Source organism: Ailuropoda melanoleuca, chromosome 3 (genome assembly GCF_002007445.2).
Source record: "Ailuropoda melanoleuca isolate Jingjing chromosome 3, ASM200744v2, whole genome shotgun sequence".
Classification (NCBI taxonomy): Eukaryota; Metazoa; Chordata; class Mammalia; order Carnivora; family Ursidae; genus Ailuropoda; species Ailuropoda melanoleuca.
Window position 1 is genome coordinate 85,707,337 of NC_048220.1, and position 17,790 is coordinate 85,725,126.

The 17,790-nt window shown below is 40.3% G+C and overlaps 1 protein-coding gene across 4 annotated transcripts in view; it reads right to left on the reverse strand.

The window, feature by feature from the left end:
* Positions 1 to 12,128, reverse strand: part of CPEB4 (cytoplasmic polyadenylation element binding protein 4) — a 62,015-nt gene extending 49,887 nt beyond the window's left edge. For 3 of the 4 annotated variants that reach the window (XM_011221927.3, XM_019797179.2, XM_002916927.4), the window contains exon 1: positions 9,597 to 12,128. In XM_011221927.3, coding sequence (XP_011220229.1) covers positions 9,597 to 10,721 — 1,125 coding nt within the window. In that variant the 5' untranslated portion in view covers positions 10,722 to 12,128. The remainder of the gene's footprint in view (positions 1 to 9,596) is intronic. The other variant, XM_011221926.3, reaches the window with a different exon arrangement.
* Between the last annotated feature and the right edge of the window lie 5,662 nt (positions 12,129 to 17,790).

A 17,790-nucleotide genomic window follows, 5' to 3' on the forward strand; every position in this document is an offset into this window, starting at 1 on the left:
GAATTGATTAGTCAGTTCCTGGATCAACAGACCGCTTCTTCTCTTGACTATGTTTACATTCTCACCTTGCCTGGCAGAGAGAAATAATTAAAATCTATTCTATTCCAAGGGACACCTGGGTGGCTCAGCTGGTTAAGCATTCGACTCTTGATATCAGCTCAAGTTATGATCTCAGGGTCATGAGATCAAGCCCTACGTCAGGCTCCGCACTGGGTGTGGAGCCTCCTTAAGATTCTCTCCCTCTTCCTCTCCCTCCTTCCCCGCAACATGAACTCTCATGCTCTCTCTCTAAAAAGCAACAACAACAACAACAACAACAACAACAACAAACTATTCTATTCCAAGACCTGAATTTAAATTACCATTTACTAGACAAATGGTCTTGATGTCGCAGCATCTCTGAACCTTGGTTTCATCAACAAAATGAGGATGATACCCCTCCCTTATAAAACTGGGGAGGAGAAATGAGATAAGGTATCTGAGAGGTTGTACAAAATGTGCAGCAGTTAGTAGACCCATTCAAGAAACATTCCGTCTGCCCCTTCTCTCTCTGGTGAAATGGCAAAAGAGCCTGAAATTAACATGTTAAATTAGATATTGTTATATCTGAATAATTCAGCTGTTCTGTGCTATTTCCTATAGCCCATTTTCATAGGAAAATGAAATAGAAAAAAACATTCCTCCTACTTAATAAGCTACTCAGGGCAAGAAGTCACTAGTTTCAGGAAAATAGGTAAATACTACTAAAACTCAACTCTAAGGAATGAAGTCATTTAGACCCTTCTGGCCCTTCCTCTGTCTTTGGCTGCTTACTGGCCGTCAGAGTTCCTCTGTTCCATGTCTGCTGGGCCTGATCAGGGTCCAGAGTCAGCAAAGAAAATGGTCACTGAAATGCACAATCTTTATTCCTAAACTGAGGCTTTCTTGTGTCCTATAATGCATGAAATCTCTCTTGTGAACCTTGAGAGCAATGTCAAAAAGCAGCCTATACCCCATGTCAGCCTTTCTGGGCCCTCACAATTCCCACCCTCATATCCTTAGCTCTCCAGAGTTTCCTGAGCAGAGGGCACTTCTAAACACTCAGGTACAAAGGAGTCACCAGACTGTATACATCATGAGGAAAAAGGGGCATGCTTGCCTTGGTCACTTATTCTCAGCATATGGGCCACTGAAAGTACCAAACATTTGTAGGTTGAAAGAGAGCAAGAGATGAAAAAGTTTGTTGTAGTCAAAAGGCCAGCAATCCCTTTCTTCCCCTACTGATCATCCTAGTTCTTATGTTCCACAGATGAGAGAAATCATATGATAATTGAAAGGGAGGGTAATCAGAAGGGGGAATGAAACATGAGAGACTATGGACTATGAGAAACAAACTGAGGGCCTCAGAGGGGAGGGGGGTGGGGGAATGGGATAGACTGGTGATGGGTAGTAAGGAGGGCACGCATTGCATGGTGCACTGGGTGTTATACGCAACTAATGAATCATCGAACTTGACATCGGAAACCGGGGATGTACTGTATGGTGACTAACATAATAAAAAATCATTTAAAAAAAAAAAAGGCCAGCAAAAGGCCCCAAACCTCTAAATTCGTCTTTTAAAAACAAAAGCAGACAAACAAAAATACAACCAAGGAGCTCCCAGTCCTGTCCTATTCACTCTCCTTTCAGAGATCCTTCCCACAAGTCCATGGAAGCCCTAACTTGGGCTAAGAAGGTAAGGATAAGCTGGAGAAAGGAAAACTAGAGAATCTCCTCCCAAATTTTCAGTCACCAATTACTGTTTTGGCACTTTTGTTGGATCTCTCACCCCTCCCTTATTTATTATTATTTTTTTTATGGCCATGTGACCACCAGCACACTTCTCTGCCCATTAGGGAGATGAGGCCACCAGTGATCTCCTTAGAGATTAGTACCAGCTTGAGCAGCGAAACAAGCTGAGCAGGTGCAACAGAAATGTGGGCCTTGCTTCGGTTTCTCACTATCTTTTCTTAAAAACCACTAGGAAATTTCTTTGTTGTTGTTTTTGTGGGGGAAAAATCTAATCTTTAGAGACACATACTAAAGCACTTACAATTGGGATGATACAATATCTGGGAACTGCTAAAATAACATGAAAGGGGAGAGAGGAAGAAGATACAGGAGTTTGTCCAGAAGTCGATCATTGTTGAAGCCAGATGACATGCACATGGGCGTTTGTTATACTATTTTGTCTATTATTGAATATACTTAAATTTTTCCCTAATAAAAAATTTAAAGACATGAGGGAAAACACTTTACCAAAATAGAGACAGGGAAAAAAAAGAAATAAAAAAAAAAAAACAACGGTTGGTCACTAAATTTTTTAGCAGTGTTCAAGAAAATGAGGACATGATCTAGCCTGATGCCCACTATTATTTAAGTATAGTCACTTTATTTTAAAAAATTATAGTTTGGTTTATGAAATTCTTTAAAATAAAGCTCAAATTACCACACACAAGCTATAACATATTTCATATTTTAAGAATATGTACTATTTTCAAGATTTTGAATTAATATTTCTATTTGACGACCAGTCAAAAAAAAATGAGAAAATGAAGGATCAGGAAGGTTAAGTAGCTTGCCCTAGGTCATATATTTAGTAAGTGGCGACCCATATTTGGAACCCAGATCTGACTTCCATACTATAATTTGGAGATTTTTCCGAATAGCAACATTCTTATGCTGACTTTTTTTTAAGGTTCTTACAGATGTAAGATCACAATAGCTATTTTACTGATTAGCACTAGATGCATTCCTCAAAAACACCTGGAAGGACTACTATTAAAAGTATGTTACATAATATTTAAATATAAATACGGCTTTAGAATGTATAGTACTGAGGGATCAACTATATCTTAGTTTAGATGTATAAAAAAATAATTATTGGGATATTTCTGGGAAATATTCAGCAAACAAAAACTGCCCAAACTAAATACTCTATAAAATGAAAAGCACTTGTACATCTTAAGACTTTGAACTTTAATAATTCAGTTTGCAAACATGAGAGAGGACCTATAAGTGGCTGATGGAGTTTCTTCCTTGACATGCAATGAGACTTGAACTCTGCTACCCATAGGGTAAAGTTTGCCTTTTGTGGTACCATTTTGCCACAAAATTTTTGCAAGCACATGCCACATACAAGTAATATATTTATAAATGTGACCATTAATAAAATATTTGAAAATACCACATTGTTTTTGTTATACCTAAAGCTGGATCTGTTAATTTGCCTTAAAGTTTAAACAACTCATGGATTAAAATGACAGGAAACTATCAGTTGTTAATTTGTTTATAATGAGGGGAAAAAGCATGTTTAATATCATTCAGGGATTAGCACGGATCAGAAATACATTATAAACCAGGGGCGCCTGGGTGGCACAGCAGTTAAGCGTCTGCCTTCGGCTCAGGGCATGATCCTGGCGTTATGGGATCGAGCCCCACGTCAGGCTCCTCCACTATGAGCCTGCTTCTTCCTCTCCCACTCCCCCTGCTTGTGTTCCCTCTCTCGCTGGCTGTCTCTATCTCTGTCGAATAAATAAATAAAATCTTAAAAAAAAAAAAAAAGAAATACATTATAAATCAAACCAAAACAACTTTTATGAGATATCTAGCCTTGTCCCTAGTCCATAACATAGGCAGTAGTCAATAAATATGTACCAAATAAGTTAATTAAAATATAAAAACAAAACTGAATTCCAGGATAAAAGCTATAATACATATATATATATTACATAATATAATCCAATTCAAATATATATATAATTCAAATATATGGTACCTTTTCCTATCTCTTACCCAAAAAAATCACAAATTCTCCTTTGAAATAGTCTCCTTTAATGTATACAAAAGCAATCAAATGTTCTAAATTTCTTAAAATAACCATAGGCAAAATCTTTCAAAATACTGAAAGATGTAGTCTGCCAACACTAATGAAAGTTTAGATATATACAATTATGAAACTTCTCAAGAAAACTGATAATTCTGCTAAATGTTTTATCTGTCCTAGGTTGCATCTAGCTTATTCAAAAGGAGTACTCTAAGAAGTGAAGTATATATAATAGATAAGCACTACAAAGGACTGTTCAAAATCTTTCATAGATACTATATTTGTAATTAATTTCATTATTTTACAAATTTTAGAGAGCCATACTTTAAATTTAAAAAAAAAATTAAACTACCTACTATGGCCACATACTTAAGGTACCTCACAAAAACCCTTCCCTATTGGGTATTATTACCTTGATGAGGCTTTCTTCTTGAATTTAAGCGGTTTGCTCAAGGTCACACAGCTAATTAGAGTGCAGAGTCAAACTCAAGTCTGCTTGGATCCAGAGCTTATGCTTCACCTACTACATGTTTGGCCTCATAAAATAGACTATCTCAGTAATTCAAGTTTCACCTTCGGAAACTGATTAGAGATAGGACTACGCCTTTATTATTCTATCTACTAAGAATATTCTCAAAACCTGAAAGTGGAATTCCTTCTGTTCCAATAATATAAAATGTGATGAGAATCTATACTAAATTGGAAGTTAAAAAAAAATCACATATTGCTATAAATTTATCATGGTAAAAATAAACCTTAATTTCTGCAAGAGTAATTTTCTTTGAACAATTAAATATAAAATGAGTTTGCCAGGAAATATTAAAACAAATGCTCATGTTATGGGCTCCCTGCCTTAAAGAGAAACACATTATCTTATCTGGGACGGGACCAAAAACTGAGGTACAATGTAGTGCTGAAAAAAATGTGATAATGGATCTTCAAGCTAATTTTCCTTATAGTAAGATAGAGTCATTAAAAAATAAATATAGGCTGTAAAATTTAAACTAGCCATATGTTAACTCTAAAACTACTTTTCCATTTCTTGCTCATGAACACCAACAAGGATTATTCTTAAAAGCATAAACCCATGAACTAAGCATCTTTCTAGTTGAAACTAGCAACAACCACATTCACTAAGCTTGCTATTAATAGGTTTTTCCTGAAAGATGTGGAACAAGGTGTTGATCATATTCCATGGCTTCTGTGAAGACAACAAAAAGTAATCAAAAACTCTACCCCGCCTAAGTTTTTATTCCATCAGAGAAGCAATTAAACGTAGTTCAAAGGCTTTCTACAAAAAGGCTTAAAATTGTATTTGGTATGCTTTCCCAAAGTTTTTCCAATATCTCAATCCTGCTGGAGCCCAAACCATCCAACCCATACTCTATAATGAAGAAATTAATCTCCCTTCTTCTAATATAAATAAATACAAAGTCAAAGAAAATGTTTCCCATACAAAGATCCCTCCTGGGACTATATTAAAAAACAAAAAGTGTAATGAGGTTATACTTGGACAATTGTAATAATTCACCATGACTTTCAGAACTGAAGCAATGCAGTAGCTTTCTATTTTCAGATATAAGATGCCATATATAATTTTAAGTATCAATAAACTGATAACACAAGCAGAGTTATTAAAGTGACATGAATTATTTGCCTGGTTAAGACAACTTAACAAATCCATGGTGACTTTGTCAAGAGCAAATGTGCTCTAAATCCTAAAATGTCTCCCTATCAAGTTTTAGGATGGTGTTTGTGAAAGATTTTGTCCACCATCCTCTTTTTTATTTTTATTATTTTTTGTTGTTGTTTCCTATTTTCTGTTTTTTCGCAAATGGAGGTGTGCGTGTAACTGAGTTTAAGATAAGAGACTATCAGAATATAAGCTACATAATTCTCCTTTACTTTCCAGTAAGGACAGAAGATCTAGGCACCCCTCCAAAAGAAGGGCTGTATTTAAATAAAATTATTGGCAAACGCCCCAATATATTATTTGGTTTGGACATTGGAATTCTAGGATGTGTTTGGCAGGAAATGGAGAATTTTTTTTCTCCTTAATGTAAGGGTCAAATCATGCCTTTAGTCACATGAATACGGACCTTGTTTCTTCATTTTGAAATTGAGACAATAAAACCAAACCTCATAGGAAGTAAGATAACATGTAAAAGTACCTAGCTCAGTGCCTGGTATATAGTATGTACTAAAAGTAAAAAAAAGAATTGTTTTTGACTTGAATATTTTCCAAGTTCAACATTTTAAAGTTGATACGTATATTCTATTATTTTCTATTATTTTTCCACTTTCAAAACTTTATCTATAGTCATCTTTTGATTATCATGCATCAATCATTCAAACTATAAAATGTTTCCTCTCATCTTACTTGCTTCTGGGAGGCATTCCCTCCCCCACCCCCACACACCTGTACTATGTTTATGTGCAGTATATCGGTTAAAAGACAAATCTTGTATGTGAATAGTAATAAGAATTTCTACCTCACAGGATTGTTGAATAAAATAAATGAGTTAATAAATGTAAAACATTTAGAAACCATAAGCATGTTAGCTATTATTCAATGCATATTAATTTAGTTGTATCTGAAAACAGGAGTTGAGGCATGTCATTTGAGTTCATATAATGAAAGCTTTAAACTTAAAAAAAAAAAGAAAAAAAACTAGAAAAAGACCTCATTTTTTTGTAATATAAAAAAATTCCCAAAATACATTGCTTTGCCATATCAATTATTTAGAGGATTATTCACATATTTGAAATCTCTGGTCTTGCTCCACAAACATAGATAAAAGAGAATGCTAAGACTGGACAAAAAAAATGAACTAAAAATGTGATCATTAATTTTAATTCACTATATGTACCCAAATCTGCATTAAACAAATGTAAAAACCATTCTGATTAATTTCAAAATAAAACAAACATTGCCCAGTATTAGTTACATATCAGGTAAATTCTTTCCTTTCAATAATACTAATATTATAATGTAGCCACGTAAACTGGATCCTGTCATTTCTGTGGTATATGTCCAGATCTCTCTATAACACCTAAGGAATTCTTGACAATAGCCATTAAAACTGAATTACTAATACCTGTAAAATTTCTTTCCTAAAATTAATAGTGCTTAGGGTAATAAATTTAAGTAAGATGGCAGCGGTTCGGAAAGAGTGTGGTTGTGGTTGCAGCAATTTCAATTTCACAGTAGCTCACCTCAGGACCATAAGGAACTTAGACATCACCTCTGTCACCCCACACATTTTACGGAGAAACTGAGGCCCCCCAAATCCTATACTGATAGGGCCAAGAGCACACGTAGGTCTCCAGGCTCCTAGTCAAATAAATGTGCCTTCAAGTTTTTCACATCAAACTTAACCAAGTAATTCATACCAACCCCAAATTGTATTTTTTTCTTTTTTGCCAAAAACCAATTCAACAGAGTAACTGTTAAAACATGCACACGCACAAACACAGAACTACATTCACTTAAGTAGTCAGTTTACTAACTTCTTGTGTTTTTTTCTTTCAAAACCCAAACCCTATTGTGACTTTCAAATCACCCCCACACTTGCTCCTGGCTCCCTGGACCCTCCCTCCTGTTCCTAAAAATGGTAGGGGATGATGAGCAGAAATCAGCAATTTACTTTCTAATCCTACCATATTTGAGCCAGGTATATTGACTCATCTTTTTTCTATCCTCAGCATAATAGACAACAATTCTAAGGGAAGAGTTAGTGTCTAACAGTATTTTTTAGTATTAATATTAGTTAATTTTATTATTATTTCATAAACCAGCTTAATCTCCAACTGATCCAAAAGATTTCACATGTAAACACATTCCATTAACCCCCCAAAATACTGATAGTATGCATGTATAGAGTTTATTCATTTTCTGAAATTTTTATTTTTCCCAAAGCAAACCTTCATCAAAAGTCAATAAACTGAGAACAGAAAATAAACCATGAAGTCATATAAGTTCAGTCATGTAAGTTCGTTCTTTCAGTGAACTGTAGCAAAATAAAAAAAGTGTATTCAATTCTGAGTGAATCTTCACCCAGTTAAAATGTACAGAATGCCACCTTAGATTTAAAAATTAGCAACATGAGTAATTCAAAAAGTCACCTTTGCACTAAATTTTCTTTATGTTCAAAATATTAAAAGCAACTTTTTAAAAATAGACTTCATGAAATTGCCAATGTCTAAAAACCTTTTACCTAGCCACTAACACAAGATAATTGCTCTTCAGTTTGAGTAAAAACCCTTTTCAAAAGCAAAAGCCAACAGCTTTTTGATACTTAGGCAAAAAATTATTTTTAAAAATCAAAAACTAAACTTAATCAAATGTTTTAAGATACATCCTAACTATTCTACCTGAATCCTTCAGGGAAGGGACATTTAATTCCTTGGAATGACATAGGATTCTCTTAGCAAACTTGCCCTCCCACTAAGCAAATTATTAATCAAAACAGATAGTTCTGCTTGTGCTGACATCATATTTGGGGACATTGCAACTGTTTTGTAATCTGTTTTAGCCCTCGCAAAAAGATCTCTAAAATAACCCTCTATCTGTGGTGCACATGTATACAGATATGTATTTTAATCCTTTTTTTTTTTAACCTGGAGTTTGTACTCTTAGCTGTGTGCTTTTGGGCAAGTTATATCTTTCTGATACTCAATTTTCTCATCTGCAAAATGGGGGTAATAATAGAACTTACCTTGTGGGGTCACTGTGAGGACTGATTCGATGTTAGCTTATTATCCCATATAAATTTCCTAAACACATATAATCATACCCTCAAATATACAAACTCAGTGGGGCATCTGATGTTCAATTGACTATGAAATTCCCTTTATCTCGAATCTATCAACTAGACTGGCTGCTCATTAATTCAAAAACATCAAACCATGTGACTCTTGCAGAATAAGGATACACTGGCGGCAAAAAAGACAAGTTGATCTTTGCCTGGATCTATTTTTAGGAATGGTTTATCTACACCCCTAGTGTTAACACTGGAAAGTAAACAAATGGATGAAAGGCATCATAAAAGAGTCACTCTGAGATCAACAGTTTCATGGTATTTGAAAATAAATGGGGATGAAGAAAACATTTAGATCATTTCTGTACCAGTCCTTACTGACACAGGGCAGGCCAGAATTTGCAAAGAGGTTTAAGAGGAATTGCTGAATTGATGAATTCAGACTGTTCAGACTGCAAGGTTCAGAAAGGTTCCAGGTTTATAGTGCAACCAGTGAGAAAACTGTATTTCAATAGTTGGTTTTCAGTGAATCACTATCCTACAGTGGAGGAAAAAAATGAATTTTTTTGTTATACAGTTACTTCATCTGGACAGAAAATGATCATCAGTTTCCACAATGAAGTATACTTATATCTATATATTACTTATTCTCACCTAAAAAGTAGGGGAAAACCAACCCTGATGATCCTGTCAGGCTAGAAAGATATTATAGTTAATAATTACGACATTACTAGCTACCTGATATTCATGATTATACCAACTCATACTATCATCTATGGGGAAGATTACAATTAGAAATTTATCAAAGAAACAGCTAAATATTTTGTTCCAAATTATACTCCTGTCCTGCCAAAATAACGTCTGGTAATTAACTCATTTTTTAAGAAGAGTTCTGATATGTACATGGACCATTCAAACTCTCTTAGTTAAACAGACATTACACCATGCAATTTCCTTATTCATCTTAATCTATTAATGGAACATAATCTTACCGGAAAAGGAAAAATGTTGTCAGCCCTGTTCAAGCTATCTTCCATCCAGGATTTAGGAGCAAAGGCAGAGCTGGGGCGAGCGTACTTCTGCAGCTGAATATGATTGCTTGCAAAATTTTTCTTCAAAGGCGAGATGGAATTCAGGGGCGTTATTCCTCCATTCAGCCCTCTGCGGTGATCTCGGCCTTGGGAACCTCCCCAGCCCCCATATCCACCACCTCCCGGGCTCCATGAAGAAGATGGTGTCGGAGAGGGACTCTGGTAGCTGCTCCATGGAGAGGGGGGTTTGTTAAGATTATTCGCCAAATGAGGCAGCTGGTTAAAAGCAGCATTTCTATGTGTGAAAGGTGGGGGATGGGGACTGGCAGGAGACCTCCTCTGCTGCTGATGCTGGCTGTGATGATGCTGGAAATGAGGGTGATGAGGGTGGTGCTGTGAGAGAGGCCCGATCTGAGGGGAAAAGCTGCCTCCAAAGCCAGGGCTGACATGGTGGGGAAAATTTTGAAACAACAGAGCACCGTTATTAGCCGAAGCAGCCGGGACCCCTCCCTGGTGAAAGAAACTTGCATCTTCATTGATGATTGTGGAGGAAGAAGGTGCTATCGCTGCTGACCAGTTACTGAAACCAGTAAGAGACGATGCACTAGACGTCAAGGGTTGGGTCGAAGTACCTAGCCCCGTGGCTTCTTGATAATCAAACCCTGTCAACACTGGTGACTCGATTCTCATTTTCTCCTTCCCATTGCCATTTTCTGAAGAATTGTCCCCTTGATTTTCTTCTGATTTTGCCTTCTCGGGTTCAGGCAGTATTCCAGCTTCCTGACCTGGACTGGGGGAGAGCTGCTGCTTTTCTAAAGGGTCTTGCTGTTCCTGTTGCTGACTTTTTGCTTTTTCCGACCCCAAGATCTCATCCTGAATGTTATGCGTAGCTGGAGCAGGAAAGAGCCAAGCTGACCCGGCACTGCTGCCATTGGCAGCTGTGTTATTATTTATAAAAGCAGCAGGGCTGGGGGTGGCATTTTGGTGATGGTGTGGAGGCTGCAGATGTGGATGGAATCTGACTGGAAAAGCAGATTTATTCCCAGTATTGCTTTGCACTAGCACTCCAAACCCGTAATCCCCCATTTATTATTTTTAGGATCAGATGCTTACGATAAAAAATGACAACCTGATGTCTCACGTCTTTGTATCCTCTACCCAAAATTTAAGTTGTTTGTTTGAAATGTCTTATTTATAGCTAGCTCAAAGATCGCAGCTTATCACTTGAAACAGCTCTGATTTGGAATTCTGGTCTCTGAAAGGAAAAAAAAACTAAAAAAAAAATCTCTTAAAACATTGACACGAATCCAACTGGGCTTATTTCTAGGAGGGAATAAAAATGAAGAGGGTAAAAATCAAGTCTTTGGTTAGTAAAATAGGCGCTTTCTTTTTCCAAAGGAAAATGTACATGAATGACAAAAACACAGCTTCTCAAGCATCTATGGATGTAGAAGAATAAGCATTGAGCGAGTAAAAATATATATATATATATAATTTAACAATCACATATGGTCTTCCTCAGCAGTTTAGATTCACTCACATAAAAATTAGAATAGGGCTAAGAGGAGAATACGTTCTTTTCTTGGCAGCTTGGTTAAAAAAAATCAGGAATAATTTAAGAACATTATATATTATATATTTATATATAGATTATATTAGTTATCTGGGGTGGGAGGTGAATTCCTGGTTGCGGGAGAGGAAATCAGCATTGACTAATGGAAAGATGATTGCAGGGAGGTTTCTGCTGTTCCTGGTCCTGTTTCTGCGCTTTCACGGGGTGCAGTTTTGGCCTCTGGGGCTGTTTCTGAGGCTTTGGGTGCAGATCTTGTTGCGGTCGCTGTTCCTGGGCTCCCCCCGGCCTCCTCTCCCCCATGAAATGGGTTGGAAACACCCGTTTCTCTCTCTTGGGGGGATCGCGATCAGGAAGGATTAGCGAGACTCGACGAGGGCGAGCTGGCGGCCCGGGGGTGCGGGGACCAACGGGGCGACCTGGAAGGTCCTGCGGTTTCGGCCTCTTCCCCTCTCTGCGGCTCCGGGGTTTTTTTCCCTCATGGGACCCAGGGGCGGTTTGTTCAGTTTTCTCAGTTCGATTCTCCGCAGGGGGAAAAAAAGAGGAAAAAAAGGGAAAACCCGCTAGTGTAGTTATTCTAAAAGAGAAGGGCCTCCCCCCTTTGTGCTCTCTCTCTTTTTTCCCCCAGATTTTAGAAAAATCTATAATTTAGAAGGCTTTTGTTTCTCCTCACGGTTGCTGGGCCGTCGTCGTCGCCGCCGCCGTCGCTTTACCCCGGTCCCGCAGTCCCCGCTGTCGTTGTTGAGGACTCCGCCTGGCTCTTCGTTTTCTCTCCTTCTTCCTCCTCTTCCTCCTCTGCTGTCGCCGATGCCGCCGCCGCCGCCGCCGCCGCCACCGCCTCCCGGTGCCCGGGTCCCGCAGCCGCGGCTGAGTCCTTCTCCTCAGGACCGAGCCGAGTGAAATGACAACCAGCTGGAAAGACCGAGAGACACTTCCGGTTCGAAGAGGGAGGGGTGGGGTACAGAGGGCACTCCGCCCGCCTGTCGAAGAACCAATCAACTGTTAGAATTTAGACGAGGCCACGCCCCCGGCTCAGGTCCCCTCCTAGGAAGGTCGAAAACCTACCCCCCCGAGAGACGCCTCTTCCGTCTGCGCCTCGCCCAGTGAGGCCTGGCGCCTGGAACCCGCTTCCCCACCCAGAGTGAGCGCAGCAGGTTGCCATCTTTAGTGTGGGCAAAGGACTCCTTCGCCATTTCTCTCCCCTCAGCACGCTTTGGAGGAGTTGCATATAGGGATGCACGGAAGAGAACGGATCCCTCGAACACTAAAAAAACAGTCAGTCTTGGAAATCCAAAGGGCGACCGGTGAAACCGCGGATGAAGGGGAGGCCTGCCCACAGTAAAGGTGGGTCCGCAGGCGTCACGTGCTTTGGCCCGAGCTCCTCCCCAGAGGGATCTGGCAGGGGGGGCGGGTCTCCCTAGCCGCTGTGCGGAGCCTAGAACTGCGTACGTCCTTGTCCTGCCTGGAGTCCTCACGCGGGACTCTCCCTTCACCTTCCATTGCCCCACCCCCACTCCCCAGCTTGGCTTAGTTACCCGTCTGATGCAGTCTCTCAGACGCAATGATATAGCAGCTGTAGGCGTACGGCGTTGAGTCCTCTTCTCCAACCTATTCTAGCCCACGGTACAGGCTGTACCAGAGGGACATTTCCAACGAAAATCTTATCGTGATTCTCATCTGTTCAGATCTCTTTCTATGAAAGAGGCCAAACCCCTTGGTCTGGTATTCAAGGCCTTTCCGCTCTGTGGGCAGTGCATCCTAACACCTCGTCTCGGAACAAATGCCCCACACCAAGCTGCTCCAAAGATACTCTCAGTGCCTTTTAACATGCCCTTTCCTTTCTTCTCCACTTGGTAGACTCCTGTTTCATTTTACGAATCTGTTCAAAAGCTACCAGCTCTGCCTCCTGAATTCTCTCTTAGGAGCATACACGTCTCATAAGTCCTGTGTAGGTCTCTCCTGCTTGTTTGTCACACTGTTGTAATGGCTGCTTATGTCCGCCAGACCTGGGCTCCACTGTGGGCTCGTTGAGGAGAGGACCTTGTGGATAGGAGGCATTGCTGAGTGAATGCTGAAAAAAACGAATCAACAAACGAACTACAGTGGAGTTACCTTGAATGACAGTCCCTTTTCCAAGTCTGAATTATTTCATTACTTCTGCTGTTTGATTTGGAGTTCACAACTCTGAAACTTTTATCGTTTAGGTTTTCATTAGCTGCTCCAGTGTGCGTCTTGTTCATCTTTGTATGTTCCCACTTAAGACCACCATCAGGGACCGGGGTAATGCCTTGCTCTCAGCACACACTCTAAAGACGTTGAATAAGTGCTTTCCTTTAGAAGGAAATGAAAAATGAAGAGAAGAAATCACGGTAGAGCCAGAGCAGGAAAACAAAGAGAGATCAAAGACTTTAAAGAAGAATCTTATGAACAAAGGTGGCTTCCATTTCGTTTCTATAGCCCTCCCTGAATGGCCCTAACTTCTACTGCGTCAGTTTCTCAATCTGCCAACACTTCCATGTAGAATACCTGTTTAGAGACTTAAGAAGTGATTTTTATTCTCTTTTCTTATATTATGACCATGAGTCTTACCTCCGCAACTCTACTTCAAGTTCTTTGAGCTTTGGGACTGGGTCTTTCTGTTGTTTATTCCCCACGACTGGACATACCTTGAGACTTGCTGGTTCAGTTAGGTGTCATTTCCTCCAGAATGGTTTCCCTGACTGCCCCCTCTCTAAAATCTTGCAGATTCCCCTCTTTAAATTACTAATAGTTGTCAGTGGGTTAGTTTCTTAAGAGCAGCTTTACCTGCCTTGTCTTTGTGTCCCTTGTGGCCGGCATAGGAGCTGGCACAAAGCAGACCAGAACATCATTGAGTGAATGAATGAATGAATGAATGTTCAGTATCCAGGAGATGGTTGAGTCTTTTGCAGCTGCCGGTTCTCAGTGGCTAAAATGGCAGCCATGACTTGAAAGAAAAAGGACTACCTTTGGAACCCAACGTTGTAATTGGAATCTTACCTCTGGTACTTCCTAGTTGTCCTGCCCTGGGCTTTACATCTACCAGCCCCTAGTTCCTCATGGATAAAATGTGAACGATATTTCCTCTCTCACTAGGATGGTAAATTACATGAGCTACACGTAAAGTGCTGGGCTGAGGTCTTAAAAAAATATTAGTTCCTTATTAACATATGAAGCGTAGAGAACTTGTACTTTATAAGTGCCTTTTGCCTTGAAGCAGCTGTGTGCATGACTGAATCCAGGAACCTGCGTTGGTTTGTAGAGGAGGACGCACACCCAAGCCACAGTCAGGATGCTGCTAGGTCAGCCTGATCTTTTAAGACTAGATCAAATATGGGCAGTAGGTTTGGGCTGGACTGAAGCTAAGATGATCACTGTAGACATCAGGCATCCGGTTAGGGAGTAGGAGCATGAGAGAGCAAAGGGGGAGACAATTCTTTTGGGTCAGTTGTCTGCTCAGAAACCCAGGATACCCAGCTCAGGGCTGCCTTCCTTAAAAACATTCTGGCCTCAGAAACTGGCCCAGGTAACCATGACAACAATTCAGCAGCTCCATTTAGGAACTGCAAAGGGATCTACAGTTGCAGATGAGTGCTGGCTTGAACTCTCTGCTAGCAGAAGAGAGCCCCTCCACGAAGCATACTCCCTGGGAACCTTTCAGGTTGCAGAGAAAGCAAGCTCTGTCTAAACATTAAGGTGCTACCAGATAAAACAACAACAACAACAACAAAACGAAACAAAAAACCTCCCTCCCTGTCCAGCAAGGGGTTGACACATCTTCAGAGAACTCGTTGACTAGTGAATGCATGTACCCTGTTGGCTACTGCCCAGCCCCCTCTGGGGTTTGAGGTCAACCACACCCCAAACCCAAGCCTCCCAGGAAGCACGGCCCTAATATCTCTTTCACCAGCCTCTTTTAAAGCTTGGCAGGTGATATAAATCTCACCTCATAACCACACAGACTGCCCCATTCTAATTCTGATGTCCTCCACCACTGCCCTTGAAGCATTTGTCAGCCTTCTCCCAACAGCACATACTCAACTCCCCAGGGCGTGCCCGGTGACTTTAGTAACTAGGGCTGCCACCCAAGGCTGCTCATGTTGTGCACTATACAACTCCACACGGCACGACAGACTATTATGTGAATGCCACCCCCTGCAGTTGTACAATGTGGCAGCCCTGCTTCAGGTAATCTAAGTAAAACAGAGGCACCTTATGGAAATATGACACCCATACAAAAAAGTGACTAAGTACCATTATAAATTACATGAGCACATGGTCGTTGCATGCAGAAATATTTAAAGCAGTTGGTCTGTTTATAGTTTAGAGTTGGTGGCCCTGGAGCTTTCTGTGATGGAATTGAAGGACACGGTGTCCTTGGTGTTGTTGAGTAGTGAGCTGTAGCAAGAAGACAAGTCTGGGCAGGTCCACGGTCCCGTCCCCTAAGAGATTAATACCCAGCCGTTACTTTGCCTAGCTTTGTTAATAAGCCTTCTCGTGTAGTGGTGGAATATATATTCTGCTGAAATTTAAAAAATATATAAAGGCAGGTCCTATGAAGGTAGAGGAAGAGAGAAGAGTGGAATTACTTTTGGAATATCTTCTTTTCCAAAAGTCTCTGGACACTCACTCCCAGAAAGCAAGCTGGACAGAAAGAAACAAAGCCAAGGCCTGAAAGCAGGCATTATTAAACCTCACCTCTCTGCTCTTCACCCTGTTTTAATATTGAAAAGCGCGCATGTTTACTTCGAAAACACCACTGTGTTTTGCGTTTTTTTTACAGTTAATTGCTGGGTTATATTTTCCCTTCTTGTATGTTGTTTTATAATCTGCACAAACCCTCTGCACTTTAAACACTGTTTTCCTCCGGCTTTCCCATTTAAGGTATTATCATTCACATAGAGTCCATAGTTAACAAGCCATTTTGGTGGGGGTGGTGAAGCCAGTTCCTCCAATGCATTGTTACTGAATAAATGGCTTGGAAAGGTCCAAGACACAGACATGCTTCACTTGAAATTGCCTTACCCTGGCAAAGATTTAGGTGAGCGGGAACAGGGGGTTGACCTTCCAAACTGTGACATGCATCACATGGGATGACTTGGATTCTTTCGTGGCCTCGGCTACCTATGTGGATGGGCTGCTGACCTAGATTACCCCTTACTGTTTTGATTGGACACACTTCACTTCCCTGCACCCAACCCCGGCCGTACCGCCGAACAGCTGCCATCTCACACGCTGTGGATAGGCTGGAGGATTTTCACCTGTGATACTGGAAAAAGAATAGCTTTTTACAGCTTGCAGGGAAGTTTCAGGGTCCAGAGGTCAGAGACTAGGAGTCAGAGACCAAAATTCTAGCCCCAACATATCCATAAATTCATAGATACTGGTTCAGTTTGCCTGATGCTTTCCTTTCCGCCAGAATTTTACTACCTAAGCAGTTTCACTTTGGAAACTTGAAGGAATAAAGGTTCAAAGAAAGGCATCTATAAAAAAAACTACTAAAGATGCTCCTTTTCTTTTATGTCCAAATTTCCTGGTCCTCTATTCTCGGAGTATATATATTCCTGAAGAACAGTTATAAGAGTTGATCCGCGAGCATCCAACCTTACACTTGACTGTGCATCGGTCCCCAATAGGAGCCCATCAATTGCAGATTTCCAAACCCTGCCCCCCCCAAGATATTCTGATTAAGTTTTCTCATACTATTTTCTCATAAAATTTTAAACTTTAAGAGATTTTCTCAAAATAGTATAAGAATACCGGAAAACCAAACTAAGAATGGCTAAAACAGAAAAGTTCTTTTCTTATATAAAAGAGGTTTGGGAGAGTCAATACAAGGCTGGTGGGGTGGTTTCAAGACATCATCAGAAGCCAGTTTCCGTCTATCCCGTTGCTTCCCTCCTCAAAATGTAACCTCTGCCTGTGATCCAAGATAGTTGATCAAGCCCCAGCCATCATGCCTGTGTTTTAGATTGAACTAAGAAGGAGAAAGATGAAGAAGGAACATGACCCTTCTCTTTGAGGAAGCTTTTCAGAAGACATACACATCACTTCCATTCTCTTCCCACTGGCAGGAATTTGGCCCTATGGGCACAACTCGGGCAAAAGAGGTTGGGAAGTATGGTCTTTATTCCACACTCACGTACCTAGTTAAAAAGTGACATTCTATTACCAGTGAAGAAAAGGGGAGGTGGATACTGATGGGTAAGGCACTTGGGCCTAGAGAAGTTTAGTGACTGACCTGAGTCTTATAGCCAAGTCAATGCCTTCATTTTGCAGTTGAGGAAACAGGTCCAGGGAAGGGCCTTGTCTAAAATAATTCAGTTATTTTGCCCAGGTATCTTGATTCAGAACTCTTCCTCTACCCAGTGGTCCTCAAATTTTAGCATGCTTCAGAATTACCTGGAGGACGAGTTAAAACAAACTAGAGTTTCTGATTGAATAGGTATGGGGTAGAGCCAAGAATCTGTGTTTCTAACAAGTTTTCAGGTGCTGATGCCACTAGTTTGATGGACATGCTTTGAGAGCCAGTGATCCACAGAACATGCCCACCTGGGATGAAGAAGG